Here is a 24,915-nt window from a genome sequence, read left to right on the forward strand (position 1 = left end):
GGGTTTGCAGGTTCGGGTCCTGGGCGCGGACCTACACCACTCGTCAGCCATGTTGCGGCAGTGACCAACATGCAAGACAGAGGAAGACTGGCACAGATGTTAGCTCAGAGCGAATCTTCCCCAAGCAAAAAAAAAGAAGAAGACTGGCAGCAGATGTTAGCTCAGGGTGAATCTTGCTTAGCAAAGAAACAAAAAATTTGAGGTGAAATTGTTCAGAAATTTTATCATTTAAAATGCTGTTGTATTTGACTTAAAAATCAACCAAGTACCAAGGGAAAAAAATTTAAACCCACAAACCAGATTCCTTTGAAAGATCTGATTGAAGATCAATAGTCAAGACTCCACAGAATCAAACACACACCAAATTCTATAGCAAAGCCAGATCAGTGCAACACAGAAGAACAAGAGAAAAATGGAAGACCACTTTGTGAGGCTTGCTGTGTTTAAAAAACAAGGTGACAGGCTCCCCAGAAGGTTAGATTTCTAGTTCCCAGATTATCTCCAAAAGAGATCAAAAAAAATTTTAACAAAGATGCCAACAGAAAGATATACTTTGTGGAGTGAGGTATGAGCAGGTGAACATTCTGTTTTCAGCTTCTCTATTGGGCTCCTGGTTCCGAACCCCATTTTGAGGGGGGAGGAGTCTGTGCCATCTGAAAGAATGAAAGGGGGTCTAATCATTCTTCCAGAAGTTTTTCATAAAAGGTATTGTTTTCATCTCAAAAGTTAAAGAAAGAGAGAAAGGAAAAAGGAAAGTGATTTTGTAGAAAATTTAGGACAAAAAAAACAAAAGTAAATGCAGAAACGTTCAGGAATCTTTGGGAACTCAACTTCCAATACTATTAGCCAACACAGTCTTTTTACAACTTACTCTCAAACCTATAGCAAAAGTGTTTGGAAACAGGAAAAAGTTAGTAAATGAAATTAATTCCAATTCTTACAGCTGTACAAACATCTTTCCGTTTACTTGACAAATATATAAAACATTTTACAGATTCAGACTGTTCTTTCCTAAAATAAATTAGAAGAACAATTGTTCAAGTGCACACGCTCCCTTAAAGTCTTTGTGAGGACTGACAAAGCAATCAATTCCCATTTACAGTCAGATGGAACAGAAATTAAAATGGAGACAATTCATCCACATTCCTTCACTGCCCTGCTTTATTACTACTGCTTTATTACTCTTTTTAAATATATTTGCTGTTCATAAGACTCCACTGAGACTGTGCAGAGCAAGAGAGAAAATAAAACTAAAACCAGACAGTAACTGGGTATACTAGTATTACACAATACTACCAAGGAAACTGTCTTCCTGAAATGTCCTGGACTCAATGGAATCACCTACTAGAGAGTTCAAGAAAGCTACTTGCTTTACTTAAGCTGCCCCACTAGCAGAGGGAAAGTCATTTTCTGATTCCCTCACTCTCATCAGGCTGTATTAATTTTTCTCACTTGACCCTTCAGGAAGCTAAAAGAAGAAAAATCATATTCTCCTGCTCTGAAATTGCATTTCTTTGATAACTAGTGAAGGGGACTATCTTTCCCTATATTTACCAGCCATTTGTAAAACTTCTTTTATTCTATTTTTCCCACTTCGTAGCATGTCTTCTAAAATTTAGGGTACTTCTGGACACATCTAAGTCTTTAACTTTTCTTATTTTTACTTTATGAATTTTTGCTTTGGTGGTCAGGCTTATAAAGTCCTTCCTCATCTCAAAATGATATAAATTCATAGAACTGGTCTAGAATTTCCACAGTGTTTTTTTTTTTTTTTAAAATATTTCTCTCTCTAACCAGCTGGGTTTTATTTTGGTGACAGGAGTGAAGTAGGAATCTAACTCCCCCCCCCCAAATATTGTACTGAATATTTACTGAATAAACCTTTACTCCAGATTTAAAGTGTTATCTTTATTATATATTAACAAAATGCCCCTGTGAATCTCATCTGTTTTGGATTCTCTGTTCTTTGCCATTACGGCAACTATGTTTGAATTCTAATACATTTTAATGTTTAGTAAAGCAAGTCCTCATTTTTTGACTCTTGTAAAAGAAAAATTTCCAAAATTCTTCTGTTAATAATATTATCTATAGGGGCCGGCCCGGTGGCGCAAGCGGTTAAGTGCGCGCGCTCCGCTGCGGCGGCCCGGGGTTCGCTGGTTCGGATCCCGGGCGCGCACCGACGCACTGCTTGGTAAGCCATGCTGTGGCGGCGTCCCATATAAAGTGGAGGAAGATAGGCACCGATGTTAGCCCAGGGCCGTCTTCCTCAGCAAAAAAGGAGGAGGATTGGCGGATGTTAGCTCAGGGCTGATCTCCTCACAAAAAAAAAAAATAATAATAATAATATTATCTATAAACGTTAGAATCATTTTGTCAATTTCCACAGAAATAGAGATGTTATCTTTAGAGATTACTCTGAGGAGAACAGACAACTTTACAGTGTTAGATATTCCCATTCAAAGTATGGCATTTTCTCCATTTAGTCAAATCTATTTTTACGTCCTTCAGGAGTGTTTTTATAGTCATCAGCTTATCCACATATACTATTCTTATTTCTATACACTATAAATTCTGTTCCTATTGTGAATATGATAATTTTCTTTTGTACTGTCTAGCTGATTAATGCCAGCCCTGGTGAGCTAGTGGTTAAGATTCAGTGCTCTCACCACCATGGCCCAGGTTCGTTTCCCTGTCAGGGAACCACACCACCCGTTGGTTGTCATACTGTGTTGGCTGCATGTTGCTGTGTGGCTGAAAGCTATGCCACCAGTATTCAAACACCAGCAGGGTCACCCATGGTGGACAAGTTTCAGCGGAGCTTCCAGACTGAGACAGACTAGGAAGAAGGACCTGGCCATTCACTTCTGAAAAAACTGGCCATGAAAACCCTACGAACAGTAGCAGAGCACTGTCTGATAAAACACTGGGAAGGTGAGAGGATGGTGCAAAGACTGGGCAAGGCTCCACTTCGTTGTGCACAGGGTTGCTAGGAGCTGGACTCCACGGCACTGACAACAACAATGCTAATTAATGCTGTTAAATGAACAGAAATCAATAGTTTCCATATATATCTTGAATCAGACCACCTTACTCTAAGTAGTAATAAACATATTTTTATTTCGTCTAAATAAAATTCTATTTTATGCTAGAGGGTTTGTTTGCTTATTTTCTTTGTTTTTAATAAACAAAGAGTTATTGCTTTGACCTTGGCATACACATGAAGAATAGAGCAGAGAATTTCTATATGCTCTAAAAATGTATAGAGAAACAAAATTTTAATAAATAGAAAGGCCATATTTTAATAAATATGCAATACTTCCCTATTGTGTCCCTCAAACTACTCTGTTCAGTTTTCCATCACCTGTTCCAATATACTTGTTCATTTTTTTTAATCTCAATAATCTCTGCACCACCTCCATACTGGTCTCAGTAAATGCTAGTTTCCATTTACTACTTGGCCCCAGCATGGACACACATTCTCAGCCAAGCTGAGGCAGTAAACTTTCAAATGGCTCCGTTTTAACTGAAGATATTAGAACATGGAGTTACTTGGAGCTGGCTCACTGGAAAAGTTACTCCCAAAGCCCACAGACTCAAGCCAACCCCCTTATAGGGCCTTCCTGCCCAGAGACCTGGATAGCCCCCAGCCATAAGAGCACCTGCCCATCCATCACCCCATCCGCCTACCTACCACAGGGCCTATCCTCCCTCCTACACAAAGGGCAGGCTGTCGATCCTGATCACTTGTCCAGCGTTAGAACTGCCTGCCTGTCCAACTCCAGCACTTCCTGCCCATATACAGAGCCTACTGCACTCCTAGCTCCAAGAATGTGCCCCCTCAGCTGCAAGGCTATGGCCTGCCTGCCCTACTAGAGTACCACCCATGAATGAATTTGGAACACATTTAGACTTCTCAGAATCCAAGGCTTCCCAGGCCATATCCTGCTCTAGGATCTGCCTCTTCCTTAGAGGACTGACATGGCACTCCTAATGTCATGCCCTTCAGAAGAGATCCCTCTCTGTTACTGACAGGACCTTGCCCCATCAGACCTCCAGGACAACGACATGAGAACACAATAGTGCAATACCAGAATAAAATAATCTGTATGATCTTATTTCTCACCGCTCTCTAATCACACATTCACACCCCAACTTCCTCTGATTACTACAACTTACACAATTCTTCATGTCTCTGAACTCCATTTGGAATTCAATGCCACCAATTTCAACATTCCGTTTTTCTTGAATTCTTTCACATGCCTTGGTATCCCCAACTCTGAAAATGCCTAGAACAGAGCTTCTTAAAATGGAGTACATGAACTCTCTAGGGAACTGTGAACACCATGGAATTAAATGTAAAAGTCTGTGGTTGTGTTTTTTCCAGGATGAGGGTATACAGTTTCACTAGGTTCTCACAAGGGACTCAAAATAGATTAAGTCTTGAATTTCTCTGTACTGTCCACAGCAACAAGCACAGCAATGAATACATTCCAGAGCTAAGTATCTGTTGGCTGGCTGTATACATAAGACCATTTGTAGCTTTCTTATTCTTTACATAAACTAGCACTTCTTTAAAAGTGTGTGATGGCTCTAATTTCATTCATTCAAAAGACATTTATATTGAGCCTGTACTATATGCCAAAACACTATACTACACTGCTAGGATAAAAAAAATACAGTACCCACACAAGGAGCTCAAAGTATAATGGAAGAGACAGAAACATCTAATTATAATACAACATGGTATAAGGGCAATCATACAGAGATGCTGGGGAGGGGCTTATATGTGGTAGCTGAGATTATGAGAGTGTATAAGTGACTGACATGTGGTAGGAGCAGTGGGCAGAGAAAGAAACACCAGGAACACAAACACATGTAAGGGCAGTGTGAAAGAAAGAAAGCCCAAGAATGAGGCAAGGAAGGAATGATTAATAAGACACATGAAAAACAGAAGAGCCATTTCAGAAGCAGTTCTGAAATCAACAGTTTGTTGATTTCACCTCAGAAGTTTCCAAGTTGTGAGTATAAATACTCAAAAGGCAGATTACAATGGGATGAGGAGTCAGCAGAAAAGGAGAGTTAAAAAGTTTGGATAAGAAAGGAAGACAGACAGGATAATAACTAGAAGAATTCAGGATAAAAAGGGATCCTGGGACGGCCCGTGGCTTAGCGGTTAAGTGCACGCGCTCCGCTGCTGGCGGCCCGGGTTCGGATCCCGGGTGCGCACTGACGCACCGCTTCTCCGGCCATGCTGAGGCCGTGTCCCACATACAGCAACTAGAAGGATGTGCAGCTATGACATACAACTATCTACTGGGGCTTTGGGGGGAAAATAAATAAATAAATAAATAAAATTTAAAAAAGGGGGGGGATCCTTTTTAGGATGAGCAGAACTTGAATAGGTTTTCAGGCTAAAGGGAAAGAGTAAGTGGAGAGAGAGAGGTTGATGAGTGTGGAAACAGGTGATATAAAAGAGCAAAAACCCAGGAATAGTAGAATGGACAGAGTCAAGAGCAGGACCGGAGAAGATGGGATTAAACAGGAAGTGAGACAACCCCTCTACTAAAACCAAAGGGAAGAGAATAATGATGGCAAAAGGGAAGATCAATTTGTGGATGGGGGAGGGGGCAGGTAGCTGATGATGGAGATCATTCCCAATAACCAATTTTCTCACATATGATTTTTTACTCATTGTGACAAAGGAGCTAGTAAGCAAAAGTGATTCTTCAGACTAAATCCAATCTGAATGGTCACAAATAAGAAATTAGATGAATTTACAAAGTATTAGGGCCAGAGAGTAAATATTTCTTGGCTTTGCAAGCCATATAGTCTCTATGACAACTACCCAACTCTATCACTGTAGAATGAAAGCAGCGATAGACAATGCATAAACAAATGGGTATAACTGCATCATCATAAAACTTTCTTTACTGTTGAGTGCATTTGGCCCACAGGTCTCAAGTTTGCTGACCCTTGTTCTCTAGGTTGAGAATACTACACAAGAAACGAAGCAGTAGAAAGAAGCATGAGGAGAAATGGAATAAGGAAGCAGAAGAGAAGCCACAAAACTAAAGTATAGTTGAGTTGGGGTATTAAATCAAAGAGCAAACTATGAATAAAGGAGCAACAGGAAGAGCAGGAGGAGAATGCAAGAGAAAATCAGACGCGCAAGGGACACTGGAGAGAGAGAGAGCCAAGTAAAAGCAAGCAGAGATGATACACGATTTTCAAGGCAGACAGATGCAGAGAAAAAAGGCAGCTGAATGCCCTAAAAAACAGAGGGCAAAATAAAGAGGGGAAAATGAGAGCATCCCAGATCTGTCTGCACTGGAATTCAAATAAAGAATAAAACACATTAATTTTCTAGTGGTAATCTGATGGTCTCCTCTAATAAGGTGTGGGCAAAAAAGGAATCCACAGCTTACAAAATGTAAAGCTACTTTTCATTTGCCCATAAATCAAAGTGGTACATGTATAATATTCAAGAGACCAAATGAAGGGGCTGGCCTCGTGGTGTGGTGGTGAAGTTTGGCACGCTCTGCTTCAGCGGCCCAGGTTCATGGGTTCAGATCCCAGGTGTGGACCTATACCACTCGTCAGCCATGCTGTGGTGGCGACCCACGTATAGAGTGGAGGAAGACTGGCACAGATGTTAGCTCAGGGACAATCTTCCTCAAGCAAAAAAATAGGAAGATTGGCGACAGATGTTAGCTCAGGGCTAATCTTCCTCAGCAAAAATAAATAAATTAATTAAAAAAGAGATCAAATGTAAGTTATTCACTGTATCATAAGAAGATAGCAATTATTTCTAGGCCCTATTCATTTGCATGTGTATGACCATGACTATTTTTTAAATTTATTGAAATCAGTGAAGTTAGCATTAAGAACTTAAAAGCCACATTTACCTTACTAACTTTAAAAAGTTTCCTCCCAAATAAAACCAAAGATTAAAAAAAGAAAAGAATCTTGAACGATGTAATAATCTGCATATTTATACTGCGTGAGAATTTTGTTTTTTATTTTTAGCTTTCTTTGTGGGGAAGTCCTTTAAGGTAAATGCAGATTTATTCTGACACAGCTCAGCTAAACAACAAATTAGACCATATACTTGACGTCACTACAATACAATGTTTAAGAACATGACTTGGCATTAGAGAGCACTGGGTTTGTGTCCTCACTTTACCAAGTCACTTAACCATGTCTCTGTTTCCTCACTTACAACATGTGGATAAGAACATATCCACTTGAGAAAGAAGCTGGGATGATTAAATGAAGAAAATACATGTAAAACACTTAGCACAGAGTCTGAAACAGAATGTTTTCAAATTTTAGTTAATATTATCAACCTTAAGACTTTGACAGTGCTATTACAGAAGAGCATTATAAGATAAAAGCTCAGAAAGAAAACAAATTTCCCTCGTCTTTTAGGAGGCTACAATGTAATATTAGTATTTTCATTCTTATCATTCATTCACCCCTGTTAATCCTTAAAAAAAACCTGAATCCGTCTGCCCATTTAAAACGCAGAAGAGTAGTATCAAACTGATACCAGTGGAGACTATTCAAGATAATCTCCAATTTTGAGACAGAAAGGGCACTGTGAGGCAAAGAAAGTACAAATCCTCAAGACCCACAGAACAGAGCCATTCCCAGGATCTTATCACATGAAACCCACGGCTCACATTCCTGACCACACCGCAGAATCACATACCCAGAGCCTCACCCAGGCTAATTATAATTAAATCATAATCTCTAGAAGTGAGAACTAGAGATTTTTTAAAACTCCACGAGTCACTAAAATGTGAACCCAGCATTAAGAATCACTGGTTAAACTCTACCTTCCTTTATTCAAGGGGACTAGAAATCTGAGTAAGTCTTTAATACAAAATAATATAAATCGAAAAGCAGTACTAAATGCCTTAATTTTTGGAATCAATGAACCATGCCAATTAACTACTCTAAAAAAGTTTTCTCTATACTAATAGTATCTCCAAAATAATACTTTTATAGAGGGCAACTTCTGCCGGGATAGTGTTAAGAATCTGGCTTAAGAGACCTGAAATCCTAAACACATGAATTAATACTATTTTCAGGATACCACGCACTGAACACAATTGTTTCACTAAATCACTACAGTCTTTAAATAAAACACCTGAAATTACTCCTCTATTGGATGTCCTCATCAAGAAAACTATATTTTTACCCATATAGCAAAATACATCCATCCCCTCATGAGTGTACTGAACATTGTCAAAGCTGTTACTCTGATCTATATTGTCTTTTTTTGTTTTTAAATGAGGAGCCACACTTGGAGAGTACATCTTTTTTTTTTTAATTTTTTTAATTTATTTTTTTCCCCCAAAGTCTCAGCAGATAGCTGCACATCATAGTTGCACAGTCCTCCAGTTGCTGTATGTGGGATGCGGCCCCAGCATGGCCGGAGAAGCGGTGCGTCGGTGCGCGCCCGGGGTTCCGAACCCAGGCCACCAGCAGCGGAGCGCGCACCCAACCGCTAAGCCACGGGACCGGCCCTGATCTATATTGTCTTAATTTTCTACAATGAATACAAATTACCTGAGAAATAAAGACATAATAAAATAAAAAACAAGATAAAATAATAAAAACTTAAAGACATTAATTTTGAAGAGGATCAAAGGATGGGATACCATAAATATCTCCAAGTAATATTTACCTTTCCAAATTTGGGAAATGCTAATTCACTTTAAGAACAAAAAACAAAGCGTATTGTGAATGACTGTTAGCTAAACGGCCTGGTACCCAATAGAATAGGAAACATTTTGTTGTTATTGTGGCCCATACTTTTTCTAGAGTGCTATGTTCTAAAGTCAACTAAAATTTTATTTTCCCTTTGGCTTATGATCCAAAGTCAATTTTTAAATTTAAAATACTGAAATACTTCAACAGTATAAGTATAAATATAAATAATTTTGTGCTCCTAGGCATAGATAAGATCAACTCCAAAAGCAGCAACTAAACAAAGACTTGTTTCCTTGTACAGGCCACTGAAGGACTCTCAGACAAAGAGTTGTGAATCAACCACACAGACGTGTGAGAAGATACAAGAACAGAACACAGTGCTTTCATCAACACTGCAAAGTAGTTACAGAGTACCTAGCACTGCTGGCTTTTCAAAAAGCATGCAAAGTATAGGTAAGAACCTCGTTAAGATGTCCAAGAGAAAGGCTTTAACTTACTGGCGGCTTACAATTTTTAAATAAGTGTAGAAAAATCCGTGCAACAACAAAAACAGCTATTGGTATAGACTGAATCAGAAAATCAAAAATTGTGATGAGTTACAATTTGCAACAGAATCAACTAGAGATTAGACCCCAAAAAAAAAATCCATTTAAGAATTTTAGAACCAAGTTCAAAATTGCCCAGAAGAACCTTTCAATGTGTTAGTGAACTCAGCACTGCAGAGTATGCTCTCCAAATGATTAACAGCAATGCTCATATTTTCCTCCTCAATGGACACTTGAAACAGATTACATTTTAATGTAACTACATCACCACTTTTATATTCTCAAAACATAATCCCATACTCTGCATGTTTTTGTAAATATCCATGTTCTACTTCTTCACCCTTTTTCATCTTCATTAGACAACTGTTTTCTATCCACAGCTCTCTGCCTTTCTCCCTTAGCTCTGTGCTTTGATTTCTTTCCAGATTTAAAACTAAAGCATTTATAGAACCATAATAATGAAACTATCTATAAGCATTATTTATGAGCATTATAAAACTAAAAATTGATAAAGTAAACCCTTGTAGGCCAAACAGGACAGGAAATTTTCAGCTGAGTATATTCAGTAGCGTTCTTGAACATGAAACTATAGAAAATCCTTTACAAACTTATTTTTTTATTGAGGTCATATTGGTTTTTAACACTGTGTAATTTCAGATGTACATTATTATATATCAGTTTCTGTATAGACTGCATAGTGCTCACCACCAACAGTCTAGTTTTTATCTATCACCATACATATGTGTCCCTTTACCCTTTCACCCACTCTCTACCCTCTTTCCCCCTGGTAACCACTAATCTGTTCTCTTTATCCTATGTTTGTTTACTTTCCACATATGAGTGAAATCATACAATGTACAAACTATTTTTTAATAGAACACAGACTCTCACTATTTATCCTACTAAAACTACCACAGAAACTTCTTCTAACATTTTAAATATTTTCCAACAAAAACGTATCAAAGTTCCCATTTGTCTTAATCAGGTTATTTTAAAAAGCCCATATTTCTTTAAAAAGAAAAGTCTGTATGATCAAAGTAGAGAGCCTTTGCTTGAATAAATCTTATAAACCATGAAGCATACTTAGGAAATCAAAACTCACCTCTTCTTGCATAACTGGAGTCCATATCTTTAAATTGTACCACAACAAAGTCTGAACACTTGAACAAAATACTCTCCATTATTTCTTCACGTTTTGGCCCTGAACTGGATTCTGTACTTTTCTCATGTGCAGCATCAAGCACTAAATCACACTAAAATGAAAAACATGAGTAAATATTCAAAATATTTACAAAATAAAATTTGTCAGGAATTCTTCAGCACATCAAGGTAGTATTTCTTGTATGTCTGGCAAAAATAATCTCAAAAAATGATCTATTTTCCAGTCCATCATTCAAAAATCCTCTATATCTAAATGTTGGTCCTTGCTACCACGGTCTGTCTTAAGCATATTAATAGTGATAAAGAGAAAAACAACAAACCACCCAATCCCTCTGCTAGTCCACAGTGCTTGAAAAGGCCAAAATATTTTAATAAGCACATAGAGCAAGTCTTTTTGATTATACAAACCAGTCTATAAAACTGAGGAGTGAAATCATTCAATGTGGTTTTAAAAAGTGCTTTAAAGGTAAAGCACTGAGCAAGAAAATGTGACAAACATACCCACCTCATAACTATAAATTGCTATGTCAGAAACTAATAGACACTGCCAAGAAGCCATACAAACATACAGTAGTTGATGAGTGATGAGGTTTTACATTTAACAAAAAGGAAAAGAGTAAAAATTACCTTAGGACTGTATGTTTTAAAAACTCCTTCATATATACCTCCGTTTTTCACTTGTACTTCACATTTGGATCCCTAAAAACATACAATTAATTCATCAAAGAAACAGTGGGCTACCCAGACATGGGGGATAATTGTTTTAATTTTACTTTTTACAGCTCATCAGGCCTCATTCAACATATTAGGTATTCACCAACAGAACAACAAAAAATTTTAAAACATGAACAATACACTGAATTTTCAAAATTCTTCAGGAGGCCCTGCTCAGAGTTTGCAGTATGAACTTAAATACTGGAAATAAGTATTTCTGACTGTAGTTTTATAGGTGACCAAATAATGCACTAAAGACAATCAACTACTACTATTATTTTGTACACAGCAGGGTTAACAAGAATGCTTTTTTAGTGAGTTACAATAGCTTGGGATAGAGTTCTAATCTGTTTTTTCTAAATCATCCTAATTAAACATGACCTAAGAAATGTTACTTTGAGAATCATTCATTCACATTTTAACTTTATGAAATTACTTAATTCCACTCCCAAGGCAGTTTCTACCCAATAAACTGAAAACTTACAACAACTGATGTAAGTATATGAACCATCCTCATATTTGCATAGATTCCATCAAAAGAAATCTGGAATATTAAGAAAAAACATTAACAGTAATCAATATTTATCCTTGTATATATATTAAAGTTAATATTTATTGTTACAAAATGTTTAGTTAGGTTTATAATATCTTACAGGTTAAAGGAAGATTTGGTTTACTACAATCTTTTGCTTCCTTAGAGAATAAAAGCTTAAGTTTTCAAAAGTGAAATCAGTCCTATCAACTAACAATGTTTTGACTATACATGATAAAAAAAGTAAAAGTGAACTTGCACATATGGGGAAAGACAAAACCATAGGAACAGAAGACAGGTCAATTGTTGGGGAGTAAGGGAGGAGAGCTCACCACACTGTGGTATGAGACATTTTTGGAGGTGATGTAACTGTTCTATTATCTTGACTGTGATGGTGGTTACACAATTCTGTGTGTCAAAACTCACAAACCTGTACACTAAATAGGGTTAAGTGTACCTTAATAAATAAATGGGGTGAAGTGCAGGGCACCTTTGAAGCAGACCCTTGACTATCTTCTCTCAGCATATCTGAATCAATAACAGTGCTCTAAGGTCTAATCAACCACACCACTCCTTACTACATACTACACAAGCGTGTGCCCTCCTGATTCTAAAGAAGAAAATCTGTCCAATAAAGGCAAAGTCTCAAAAATTAGTGGCAGCTTGTGATAGCTTCTCATCTATTTCTTCTATCATGTGGAACTTATACCTTCTGCCCTTTATGCACAGTTTCATTTCATTGATAAAGTTCTGAAATTTAAAACCAGAAAGCCCTTTCCAAGTGAGAAAAATGAAAGGAATAAAAGATAGCACATTAATCCAAAAATCAAAAACCCAAAGGTCTCTGCAAACTCCAGTCCTGGTGTTCCAATTATCTTTTGGGGGTTACTCATTTAGATCTGCCTTTAGTCATTTACAAAAGAACAAACGACTTACTATTATTTTGCATGAAAAATACTATTTACAGGTAATTATACATTTTATACAGCGTCATCATCAAAAAAAAACACATATAGCTAATAATTTTACACCAAACAGTATTGATCTATAAAGGTTACCTGAGATATAAAATTCAAGAGAAGGGAATTTTTTTTTTTTGCCTTGGCTTTTTTGGTCCATGGTTTAGAATCACATTTTAGTTACCAATTTTTCCAAACAAATAACATTGAAGTTACTCACCGTAGACTGAGGCAGGCCTTTGCTACTGTTTCGACCTCTGAAAAGATTAAATATTATGTTTATTAAATTCAACACGCTAAACAAGCTAAAAAATATTTTCAAATTTAAAATATCTTATAATTCCATTCAAATAAAACACAAGCTATCTGTGAGGGGGGCTCATCTAACAGCAAGTATAAAGGCTACGTAAGTATGGCTCTCTCTGTGCTTTGCTGGCTCAGAGACCCAGAACATGTATGGGTCAAGGGACGGAGGGAGGAAAGAAGATGGACGTGATCAAAATCAAATAAATGAAGTAAAAATAAAAATAGCCTACTGGAAGAAATAACCAATACTAAATATAATAATTTTTACTCCAAAAGTAACCAATCACTCTGTTATAAAAAGCTACTCGGGAACAAAATATAGAATCTATTCCTCATTTAAGTGACATATTTGACTGATATTAAGTCACCTCCCATATTTTCCCTTGCCTCTAAAAACAGGTACTGTGCTTATAATTGCAGAAAAACATTTGCAAATAAGTTAAATCACTCAAAGCACTTTCACTCCTAAATACTAACTGCCTCTATCAGGATCTATATAGCGAGTGCCTTTCCCTGCCAATCCCCTTCCCTCTGAAACAAGGCAGTACACCAAAGTCGGCTGTCAAGTAATTTCTAGTAACATGGGCTCTACTTTCAAGTGAATTTAATTACAGAGCATAATACACCCTAAGGCTTGCTCCATAGGAAAAGATTAGGCCTCTTATGAAATGATGAATAAAGTCAAATGTTATATTCCTCAGAAACATTAGTTACTGTGGAATAACAGGAGTGGAATCTCACTTTAATAAAATAATTACAACACTCAAATTAAGCCACAAACTTAAAACAGTCAAAGAGAAGCACAATTCAGGTCCAGAAAGTCTAGCAGTATGAACGGTGCCAACTCCCAGAAAAGTAGCACTGATCTTAGCACTCCAGGGCCAAGGCTGGTTTGGTCTCCAACCGTGTCACCTTCCCTCATCTAGAAATTAATGTCTTGGACCAAATCACCTATGAGATTCCTTCCATTTATAACATTCTGATTCTGTAACTCTTTGCCTCACACACAGCAGAGAGAGAGAAATTCCTGAAGTCTAAGGAATATGACCAATAATTTATCACTTATAGAACTTACTATAAATGAGACACTACGATAAGCACTATGTCAAACCTCTCACCCCTACTTTATAGGCAAGGAAACTGAACCTTAGCAGTTAATAAGATCTTGACCAAAATCGTCCAGTTTACGAGCAGCAGAGCTGGTATTTGAACCAGGTGATCCAAGGTCCAGGCTTTTCATTTCTAGGTTATGCTGCCTCTCTGAAATCGCATCACAAGGAATAAACTAACTTTGCAATTAAGCCTAACCGAATTTCTACATTTTTTTCAAACATCATTTGAATTTACTGGGTTTTTCTATTTATTTGTAATCTGTAGCCAAAGGCTATAAAATGGCTAAATTTTGCTCTGAAGCATTATCTTATCCTAGTGATTGCTGAGATGCCACAGTTAAAAGACTTAAACAAATGCGACCAATTAAGTGCCCTTAAACTCATGTGGCATCCCCACAAAGCCATTTAAGAGTTTAAAACATAAAACTCCTTTACAGAGGTCACACTTGTTAAAATTGATTATACAGTTATATCCTTGACCAATAAAGAGCAATTGTTTTGACAATCCAGTTTACTTAGAACAAATCGTTCAACAGAGAAAATTAAGACTCACAGTGGGTACAGAGGGTAGAAACCACTGATTGCCACCAATGTACCAGGTGGCTGGACACCCAAGGGAATGTTAGCATATCATAGCAGCATTCTCTGAAACTGATAAAACCCCAAATTCATTCTCGTTTTTTTCTTTTTGGATTCACTCAGATTACGCTTTACTTTTAAATTTTTTTCTTTAGTATTTTAGGACAAAGCATCCTAATATTTCATATAGTTACAAAAATTGAATCTCAAAAAAAGCCAAGATCATATTCTAGTCCTAAACATGATTAGATGGATCAGCTTTAACAAAACAACAACATCCAGCATTCTCAGCTTTCAATAGTTATTGACTATGAGATTCAAGTGTAATTCAAAATGCCAGTCAAATTAATATAAAGAAACTTACAAAAAAATAATAAAGAGTTTATATTGTTTCAAAATAATACAGGAGGGAGGAAAGAGATGGGTTACAAATGAAACAAGATTGGCATGAGCTGACAACTGCTGAAGCGTAGGGGATAGGTGTACAGGGGCTCATTATACCATTCCACCTGCTCTTTACAATTTCACTAAGTCAAAAAGAAAACAAGTGCCTTCTGATGTGATGCAATTGGAGCCTGGATTTAACCAAGTTTACAGACCTACCAGTTTGCAAGAAACATGGGGTAGAAGAATATATAAACTGATACCATGAGGTTACAAATCAGATAAATCCAAAATGTGGTAAATTCAACATAATAAATGACAATTTCTTCAACAAATAAACAGCGTGAGAAGAAAAACACAGCATGAGGGAGGGAAAATTATTATAAATTTAAAGACACACATAAATCAAAGTGTGACTTCCCAATATCAAAACTTACTATAAAGCTATAATCAAAATAGTGTGGTACTGGCATAAAGACAGATATAAACACCAATGGAATAGAATAGAGAGCCTAGAAATAAACCCTCACATATATGAGCAACTGATTTTTAACAAGGAGGTCAAGGCTATTCAATGGGGAAAGGACAGACTGTTCAACAAATGGTTCTGGAAAAACTGGATATCCACACGTAAAATAATTAAGCTAAACCCTTACCTTACACCATATACAAAAATTAACCTAAAATGGGTCAAAGACCTAAATTTAAGAGCTAAAACTATAAAACTCTTAGAAGAAAACACAGGGGAAAATCTACATGACATTGAATTTGGCTTTGATTTCCTGACTATGACACCAAAAGCACAGGCAACAATAAGAAAAAAACTGAGATAAAAAGGACTTGATCAAAATCAAAAACTTTCGTGCAAAGGACACTATCAGAGAGTGAAGACAACTCACAGAATGGGAGATAATACTTGCATATCATGTATCTGATAAGGGGTTATTATCCAGAATACATAAAGAACTCCTATAACTCAACAACGAAAAAATATACAACTCAATTCAAAATGGGCAAAAGACTTGAATAGACATTTCTCCAAATAAATTATACAGTTGGCCAATAAGCACATGAAAAGATGCTCAATATCACTAGTCGTTCGGAGAACGCAAATCAAAACCACAATGAGTGGGGGCCGGCCCCGTGGCTTAGCAGTTAAGTGCGCGCACTCCGCTACTGGCGGCCCGGGCTCAGATCTCTGGCGCACACTGACGCACTGCTTCTCCGGCCATGCTGAGGCCGCGTCCCACCTACAGCAACTAGAAGGATGTGCAGCTACGACATACAACTATCTACTGGGGCTTTGGGGAGAAAAAGGAGGACTGGCAATAGATGTTAGCTCAGGGCTGGTCTTCCTCAGCAAAAAGAGGAGGGTTAGCATGGATGTTAGCTCAGGGCTGATCTTCCTCACAAAAAAAAACAACAAAAAAAACCACAATGAGTTACCACTTCACCCCACTATGATAGCTATTATCAAAAAAACAAAGTAACAAGTGCTGGCAAAAATGTGGAGAAACTGGAACCCTTGTGCACTGCTTGTGGGATTGTAAAATAGTGCAGTTGTTATGGAAAATAGTATGGTAGCTCCTCAAAAAATTAATGATTACTACATGCTCCAGCAATTTCACTTCTAAATATATACTCAAAATAATTGAAAGCAGGGATTTGAAAAGATATTTGTACACCAATGTTCATAGCAGCATTATTTACAATAGCCAAAAAGTGGAAAAAAAACAAATATCCATTGACAAATGAATAGATAAACACAATGTGGTACATCCATACAACGGAATATTATTTGGCCTTAAAAACGAAAGAAGCGGGGCTGGCCCCGTGGCTCAGTGGTTAAGTGTGCGTGCTCCGCTACTGGTGGCCTGGCTTTGGATCCCGGGCGTGCAACAACCCACCACTTGTTGGGCCATGCGGAGGCAGCGTCCCACATACAGCAACTAGCAGGATGTGCAACTATAACATAAAACTATCTACTGTGGCTTTGGGGAAAAAAGGGAGGAAAAAAAAGGAGGATTGGCAATAGATGTTAGCTCAGGGCAGGTCTTCCTCAGGAAAAAAAACAACAAAAGAAGTTCTGACACATGCTACAACATGGATGAACCTTGAAGATACACTAAGTTAAATAAGCCATACACAAAAGGACAACTATTGTCTGATTCTACTCATATAAGGTATGTAGTATAGTTAAATTCATAGACACAGAAAGCACAACGGTGGATGCCAGGGGTTGGGGGATGGTTGAAATAGGGAGCAACTGCCTAATGGGTACAGGGCTTCCTTTTAGGGTAAAAATGTCTTAGAACTTAACAGTGGTGGTGGTAGCACAATAATGTGAATGTACTTAATGCCACTGAACTATACACTTAAAAATGGTTAAAACGGTAACTTGTATGCTATATATATTTTACCACAACTAAAAAAAAACAACAGATAAGCTCAGATTCTCTTCCCAAAGGAACGTCATTTGCGACAGCCTGCAGAGAAGTTGATGCCTAAGGTGCTCTCAAAAACAGTGGAAATTGTGGTCAAAGGCAACTGGTAGGTGACTGATAGATTCACTAGAGATACAGGGTTAACTGAATAAAAAAGAAGATCTAACCACATACTGTCTGTAAGAGAGACACTTTAGATTCAAAGGAAAAACAGACTGAAAGTAAAAAAATGGGAAAAGATATACCATACAAACAGAACAGACAAGAAAGCTGGAGAGGCTGTACTAATATGAGACAAATAGATTTTAAAACAAAAAAAATGTTACTAGAGGTAAAAAGGGACATTTTATAATAAAAGGCTCAACCCATCAGGAAGAAGAAAGAGGCATTCCACCAGGACTCTCCGTGCCCTTTAGCATAGCTCCTGAGCTACTGAAGTTGAACTCTTCACAGAAAGTATCTGAGCCATCCTGACCCAGAGCCACGCTTCTTCACCTGGAGAGCTCGTCTCACGCTCCATCTCCTTGTCATACTATCAACCTGACAACTGAATTCCAACTAAGAAATGTAGAAGGAATGATGGAATTAGAAGGTTACCAGTTGGTAACCACCAAAGTAATAACTGTTTCGGGCAAATATCACCGATGCATGCTAAATCTAGTACAGTAGAAACAGGATATTTATATAGTCACAAAGTAACTCCCCACAAAGTGCTGACTAATGATAAACTGAAAAATAACTTCATAGTAAAGGAACCTAGCAGACACCATCCTAATCAAGTGATCCAAGTTAAGAGCACCAGCAATGGGACAAATTCACATCATGAGCCTCCTGGTATCACACAATGACAACACAGATACCACTTCTGTGTTATTCTTGCCAAAAGTGCATAATCTGCATCTAATCATGATGAAATATCAGACAAACCCTAGCTGAGGGACATTCTACAAAATAACTAAACTGTAATTTTCAAAAGTGTCAAGTCATAAAAGGCAAAGACAGACTAAGGAACTACTCAGATTAAAAGAGACCAAAAAGACATGAAAACTGAACATAACAAACAGTCATTCCTCAGTATCCACGTTGGGGGACTGGTTTCAGGACCCTCTCGAATACCAAAATCCAGATGCTCAAGTCCCTTATATAAAATGGCGTAGTATTTACATATAACTTATGCACTTCCATCTGCATACTTTAAATCATCTCTACAATACCTAATACAATCTAAAAGCTATGTAAATAGTTCTTATACTATATTGTTTAGGGTATATGACAAGAAAAAAAAATCTGTACAGGGCCGGCCCGGTGGCTTAGCGGTTAAGTGCACGCGCTCTGCTGCTGGCGGCCCGGGTTCGGATCCCGGGCGCGCACAGACGCACCGCTTCTCTCGCCATGCTGAGACCACGTCCCACATACAGCAACTAGCAGGATGTGCAGCTATGACATACAACTATCTACTGGGGCTTTGGTGGAAAAAATAAATAAATAAATAAATAAATAAATAAATAAATAAATAAATAAAAATTAAAAAAAAAAAATCTGTACACGTTCAGTACAGACACAACCACCAAAGGCCTTTCTATCCGCGGCTGGTTGAATCCACAGATGTGGAACCCATAGACACGGAGCGCCAACCTCCAGGATTGGTTCTTGGACCAGAAAAAAAATTTTTTTGTTTTTTTTTTGCTATAAAGAACATTAGAAGAACAACTGGTAAAATTTGAATAGGGTATATAGATAATAGTTTGGCACATTAATTTTCCTATTTTGACAACTGTATTGTGGTTTTGTAAGAGAACGTCCTTGTTACTAGGATACAGCTCTGAAGTATTCAGGGCTAAGGGGCACCATGTCTCTCATATGTTTAATAAAATAATTTTATTTTTATAAAATTTATAAAATACTTTTATATATGTATATATTAACAACAGAGAGAAAATGAAAAAGTAAATGTGGTGAAATGTTAAAGAATATAGGTGAAGAGTACAGGAGAATTCTTTGTACAATCATTGCAACTTTGTTATAAATCTAAAATTATTTATAAACAAAATTTTTTTAATAAAATTAAAAACTATGATTTTTTAATTTCTATCTCCTTTATTGTCCAAAATGTCTTTTTTGGACACATAAATTAATAAAAAAATTTAATCCTACCCAGCCTTGAAACTCAAATGCCACCTTTTCAAGAAGCCTTCCTTGGATTATGCCATCCCAAATACATGGTGCTGTCTTCAACTCTCTAGCTCGGAATTTAGCATAGTCTGCCTTGTATTATAGTTACTGGTAAACCTGTCATACGCCCACTATTCAGGGCCATAACCTGATAACACGGTGCTTTTGTGCAAATGAGAAAATGCCTCCTTCAGGGAGTTATAGCCTCACACTAGAGAAAACAGAGTGATCAGCAGCCAATGCCTTTGTGAAAATTAGAAGAAAGTATCAGAAACAGATGTATCCCCAAAAGACACAATAGTGTGGCCAAAGAAATGCCTACATTTCATCATCCATTCATGCCCTTGGCCAAGAGCTCCTGGATGAAATAAAACCTGAACAATCAACATTGGCAGACAGTATCTTATCCATCTTTGTACCATCAACCAAAATCAGCACAGAGGAACTGTGCCTCACATATGATACATACTTAATAAATATTTAATGAATTAATGAGCCCAGTCAAAGAAGAGGGGAAAGAAAACAATAAATATGAAAGCTTTCAAAGTAATCATCTAAATCAACCTAAATCAAGGGACAGCAAACTATAGCCCACAACCTGTTTTCACCTGGCCTCTGAGCTAAGCATGGTTTTTAACTTCTTGAAGCCCTGTTATAAAAAAAAAAAAAAAAAAAAGGCCACGAATATGCAACAGAGAAGTTACATGGCCCAAAAAGCCTAAAATACTTACTATCTGGGTTATTATAACAAAAGTTTGCCAACCTCTGCACTGAAAAAAATGTGGCTGCAATGTCAATAATTACAATTAAAAAATAAAGGGCCGGCCCGGTGGCTTAGCGGTTAAGTGCGTGTGCTCCGCTACTGGCAGGCCGGGTTCAGATCCCGGGCGCGCACCAACGCACCGCTTCTCCGGCCATGCTGAGGCCGCGTCCCACATACAGCAACTAGAAGGATGTGCAACTATGACATACAACTATCTACTGGGGCTTCAAGGGGAAAAAAAAAGGGAGGAGGATTGGCAATAGATGTTAGCTCAGAGCCGGTCTTCCTCAGCGGGAAAAAAAAAAAAAAAAGAGGAGGATTAGCATGGATGTTAGCTCAGGGCTGATCTCCCTCACACACACACAAAAAAAACCCACAACAATTAAAAAATAAAGTCTACTGCTGTTTTACACAAACCGGTACTTCTAAAAGAACCTTCTAGATAACATTAAGTACTTTTCATGAAAGTTTAATGCACACATAATTGAAAAATGTCATGAAGGTGCTCTTGTTCTCATTTAATTATTTTTCAGTTTTACAATGTAATTCAACTGAGGTTGATACATCTATTGAAAAAAATCAAGGTATTTTACTAATGTACATTTAATGACAATACCATAAGCAAATTCCACAAAGGCAGGAACTCACTGAATCAAAAGCACTTAGCATAAAATGATGAAGGGGTAACATGTAGATTAAAATAGACTTGAGGGCTGGCCTCATGGCGTAGTGGCTAAGTTTGCCACACTCCGCTTCGGTGGCCTGGGTTCAGTTCCCAAGCACAGAACTACACCACTTGTCAGCGGCCATGCTGTGGCGGTGACCCACATACAAAATAGAGGAAGACTGGCACAGATGTTAGCTCAAGGCAAATCTTCCTCAAGCAAAAAGGAGGAAGATTGGCAGCAGATGTTAGCTCAAGTCGAATCTTCCTCAGCAAAATAAGTAAATAAAATTAAATAAAATAAAATAGACTTGAGACATATCAAACACTGTGAACCTCATGTGAATGCTGATTTGAACAAATCGTAAAAGAAAGATAAAATGATGTGACACCGAACTGGAGGTTCCAGCTTGTGCAATAAGGCAAGAAAAAGAAATAAAAGGCATAATGACTAGACAGAAAGAAGGAAAATTGTCTTTAATAAAAGACAACGTGATCATTTATGCAGAAATTCCTAATAGAATCTACAAAAAAGCTACTAGAAATCAGAAAGCTTAGCAAGGCTTACTCAAAATGGATCAATGACCTAATCATAAAAGGTTTAAATAAAACTTTAAAAAGAAAATACAGGTGAAAATCTTTGACCTTGGGTTAGATAAAGATTTTAGACAAAACAGAAAAAATAAAAACCATAAAAGCAAAAAGTTGATAAATTAGACTCCATCAAATTTCTAAATATTCTGTTCTTTGAAAGACACTGTTAAGAAAATGAAAAGTCAATCCACAGTCGAGGAAATATTTGCAAAATATATGTTGATAAATGGACTTTTATACCCAGAATATACAAAGAACTCATACAACTTATTACTAAGAAAATAAATAGCCCAGTAAATGGGCAAAAGACTCACACAGTCATTTAACCAAATAAGATTTACTGGGTAAAATTAAAGACTGAGAATACCAACTGCTAGTGAGGATACTAAGCAGCTGAAACTCTCATACAGTGCTGGTGGGAATGGAAAATGGTACAGCCATTTTGGAAGCGAGTTTGGCAGTGTCCTTAAACTTAAACATACTTATACAACCTAGCAATTCCACTCCTAGGTAATTATTCAAGAGCAATGAATGTGAATGTTCAGAGCTGGTTTATTCATAATAGCCAAAAACTGGAAACAGCCCAATGTCCATTACCTGGCAAATGAAGAAATAAACTGTGGTAGTACATCCTTAACAACCACAAATTATTGATACACGCTACTCACAACATGGATGAATGTCAAAATCACTGTGCTAAAAGAAAGAAGTCAGACACAAAAGGCTACATAATCCACGATTCCATTTACATGACATTCTGGAAAGGCAAATTTATAGATACAGAAATCAGAACAATGACTGCCTGGGGCTGAGGGTAAAGGGAGGGGATTTCATATAAAAGCACAGAGGGAACTTTATAGGGTGGTATCTTAATTATGGTAGTGATTACACGACTATATACATTTGTGAAAACTCAAAGAACTTTACACTAAATAGGGTGAGTTTACTGTACATAAATTATACCTCAAAAAACCTGCCACTCCCAAACTAAAGGCAGATCCAAAGAAATCCCTAAAACGTATACCTAAAAAAGGCTGAATTTTATGGTATATAAATGATAAATTAATAAATCTGATGTTGAAAACTCATGATATTGTACACTTAAAATTGGTGAATTTGGGGGCTGGCCCGGTGGTATAGTGGTGAAGTTCACGCGCTCTGCTTGGGTGGCCCAGAGTTCATGGGTTCAGATCCTGGGCATGGACCTAGGCACCACTTATCAAGCCATGTTGTGGCAGGCATCCCACACATAAAGTAGAGGAAGATGGGCATAGATGTTAATCCAGGGCCCATCTTTCTCAGCAAAAAGAGGAGGATTGACAACGGATGTTAGCTCAGGGCTAATCTTCCTCACAAACAAAAAAAAATTGGCGAATTTTACTATATGCAAATTATACCACTGGTGGTCTAGTGGTTCAGATTTGGTGCTCTCACCGCCATGGCCTGGGGTTCGTTTCCCTATCACGGAACCACACCACCCGTGTGTCGGTTGTCATACTATGGTGGCTGCATGTTGCTATGATGCTGAAAGCTATGTTACCAGTATTTCAAACACCAGCAGGATCACCCACAGTGGACAAGTTTCAGTGGAACTTCCAGACTCAGACAGACTAGGAAGAAGGACCTGGCCACCTACTTCCAAAAACACTGGCCATGAAAACCCTATGAATGGCAGCAAAGCATTGTCTGACATAGCGCCAGAAGGTGAGAGGATGGCGCAAAAAGACCAGGCAGGGTTCCGCTCTGCTGTACACAGGGGGTTGCTAAGAGTTGGAATCAACTTGACAGCACCAACAACAATTTACACCTCAGTAAAGCTGATTTTTTTTAAAAAAGAGAAAATTGGGCAAGTTTGAACTGACCAGACATTAAATAATACTAAAGAATTAATGTTAATTTTTCATATGTAATAATAGTATGTTTTTTAAAACTTCCATTCTCTTAGAGAGCTATATATTGCAACATTTATGGAAGAAATAACACGATGTCAGGAACTGCTTCAAAATAATCTGTGGAGGCTACAGTAATCAAGACAGTGTAGTACTGGCATAAGGATAGATATACAGATCAATGGAATAGGATCAGCAGTCCAGAAATAAATGCTTACATTTATGGTCAATTGAATTTTTTTTTTTTTTTTTTTGTGAGGAGGACCAGCCCTGAGCTAACATCCAATGCCAATCCTCCCCTTTTTTGCTGAGGAAGACTGGCCCTGGGCTAACATCCATGCCCATTTTCCTCCACTTTCTGGGACGCCGCCACAGCATGGCTTAACAAGCGGTGCATCGGTGCGCGCCCAGAATCCGAAACAGCGAACCCCGGGCTGCCGCAGCGGAGCGCGTGCACTTAACTGCTTGTGCCACCGGGTCGGCCCCCTATGGTGAATTGATTTTTGAGAAGAGTGACAGGACAATTCAATGGGGAAAGAATAGTCTTTTCAACCAATAGTGCTGGGACAACTGGATATTCACATGCAAAAGAATGTAGTTGGACCCCTACCTCATACTATATGTAAAAATTAACTCAAAATGGGTCAAAGACCTAAATATAAGAACTAAAACTATAAAACTCTTAGGAAAAAAAAAAACACATAGGTGTGAATCTTCAAGACCTTGGATTTGGCGATGGATTCTTAGATACGACACTAAAAGCACAAAAAGTAGATGAAAACATAGATAAGTGGACTTGATCAAAATTAAAAACTTTTTTCTTGGACAACATCAACACAAGAGCAGAAGAAACAAATAAGAGGGGACTGTGGATAAATTATAGACATCTCAGACATTCCCTCACCCAGGAAACCCAAAGCACTAGGACTCCAGCATGCAGGGCTTCAGAACAGAGGGCACACTAACACCCAAAGGCCTACTTTACCACTTTTCAGACAACTCTGTTTCAAATCCTGGCTCGGTCACTTACTGTGACCCCAGGAAGGTTACTTAACCACTCTGGTCCTCAGTTTGCTTATGTGTAAAATGGAAATAATAAAAAAAGTCAGAGGGTTGTTGAGGATCAAAAAGACAATATGCAAAAGATATACACACACGCTCATTTGGTCAAAACTTATTATATCGTACATTTTAAAATGTGGGGTTTATTGCATGTCAATTACACCTCATTAAAGTTGTAAAATAAAAAAGGGTCTAGCACAGAGGAAACCCTCAAAAACTGCAGCTTTTTAACTTTAACAAATATTTATTGAATGAGCACGACGAACACAGCCTTGCCTTCAGGCAGCTTACACTTCAGAGGTTGTGCCTAGGACAGA

The 24,915-nt window shown here is 37.7% G+C and overlaps 1 protein-coding gene across 8 annotated transcripts in view; it reads right to left on the reverse strand.

Annotated features, from left to right (window-relative positions):
* The window catches only part of ATXN2 (ataxin 2), a 114,438-nt gene that overhangs the window by 68,632 nt on the left and 20,891 nt on the right, over positions 1-24,915 (reverse strand). For all 8 annotated transcript variants that reach the window (XM_058531425.1, XM_058531428.1, XM_058531426.1 and 5 more), the window contains exons 2-5: positions 12,850-12,886; positions 11,623-11,682; positions 11,052-11,123; positions 10,366-10,516 (exon numbers count right to left, since the gene is read on the reverse strand). In XM_058531425.1, the coding sequence (XP_058387408.1) occupies positions 10,366-10,516; positions 11,052-11,123; positions 11,623-11,682; positions 12,850-12,886 (320 nt within the window). The remainder of the gene's footprint in view (positions 1-10,365; positions 10,517-11,051; positions 11,124-11,622; positions 11,683-12,849; positions 12,887-24,915) is intronic.

This window comes from Diceros bicornis, chromosome 35 (genome assembly GCF_020826845.1).
Source record: "Diceros bicornis minor isolate mBicDic1 chromosome 35, mDicBic1.mat.cur, whole genome shotgun sequence".
Taxonomy (NCBI): domain Eukaryota; kingdom Metazoa; phylum Chordata; class Mammalia; order Perissodactyla; family Rhinocerotidae; genus Diceros; species Diceros bicornis.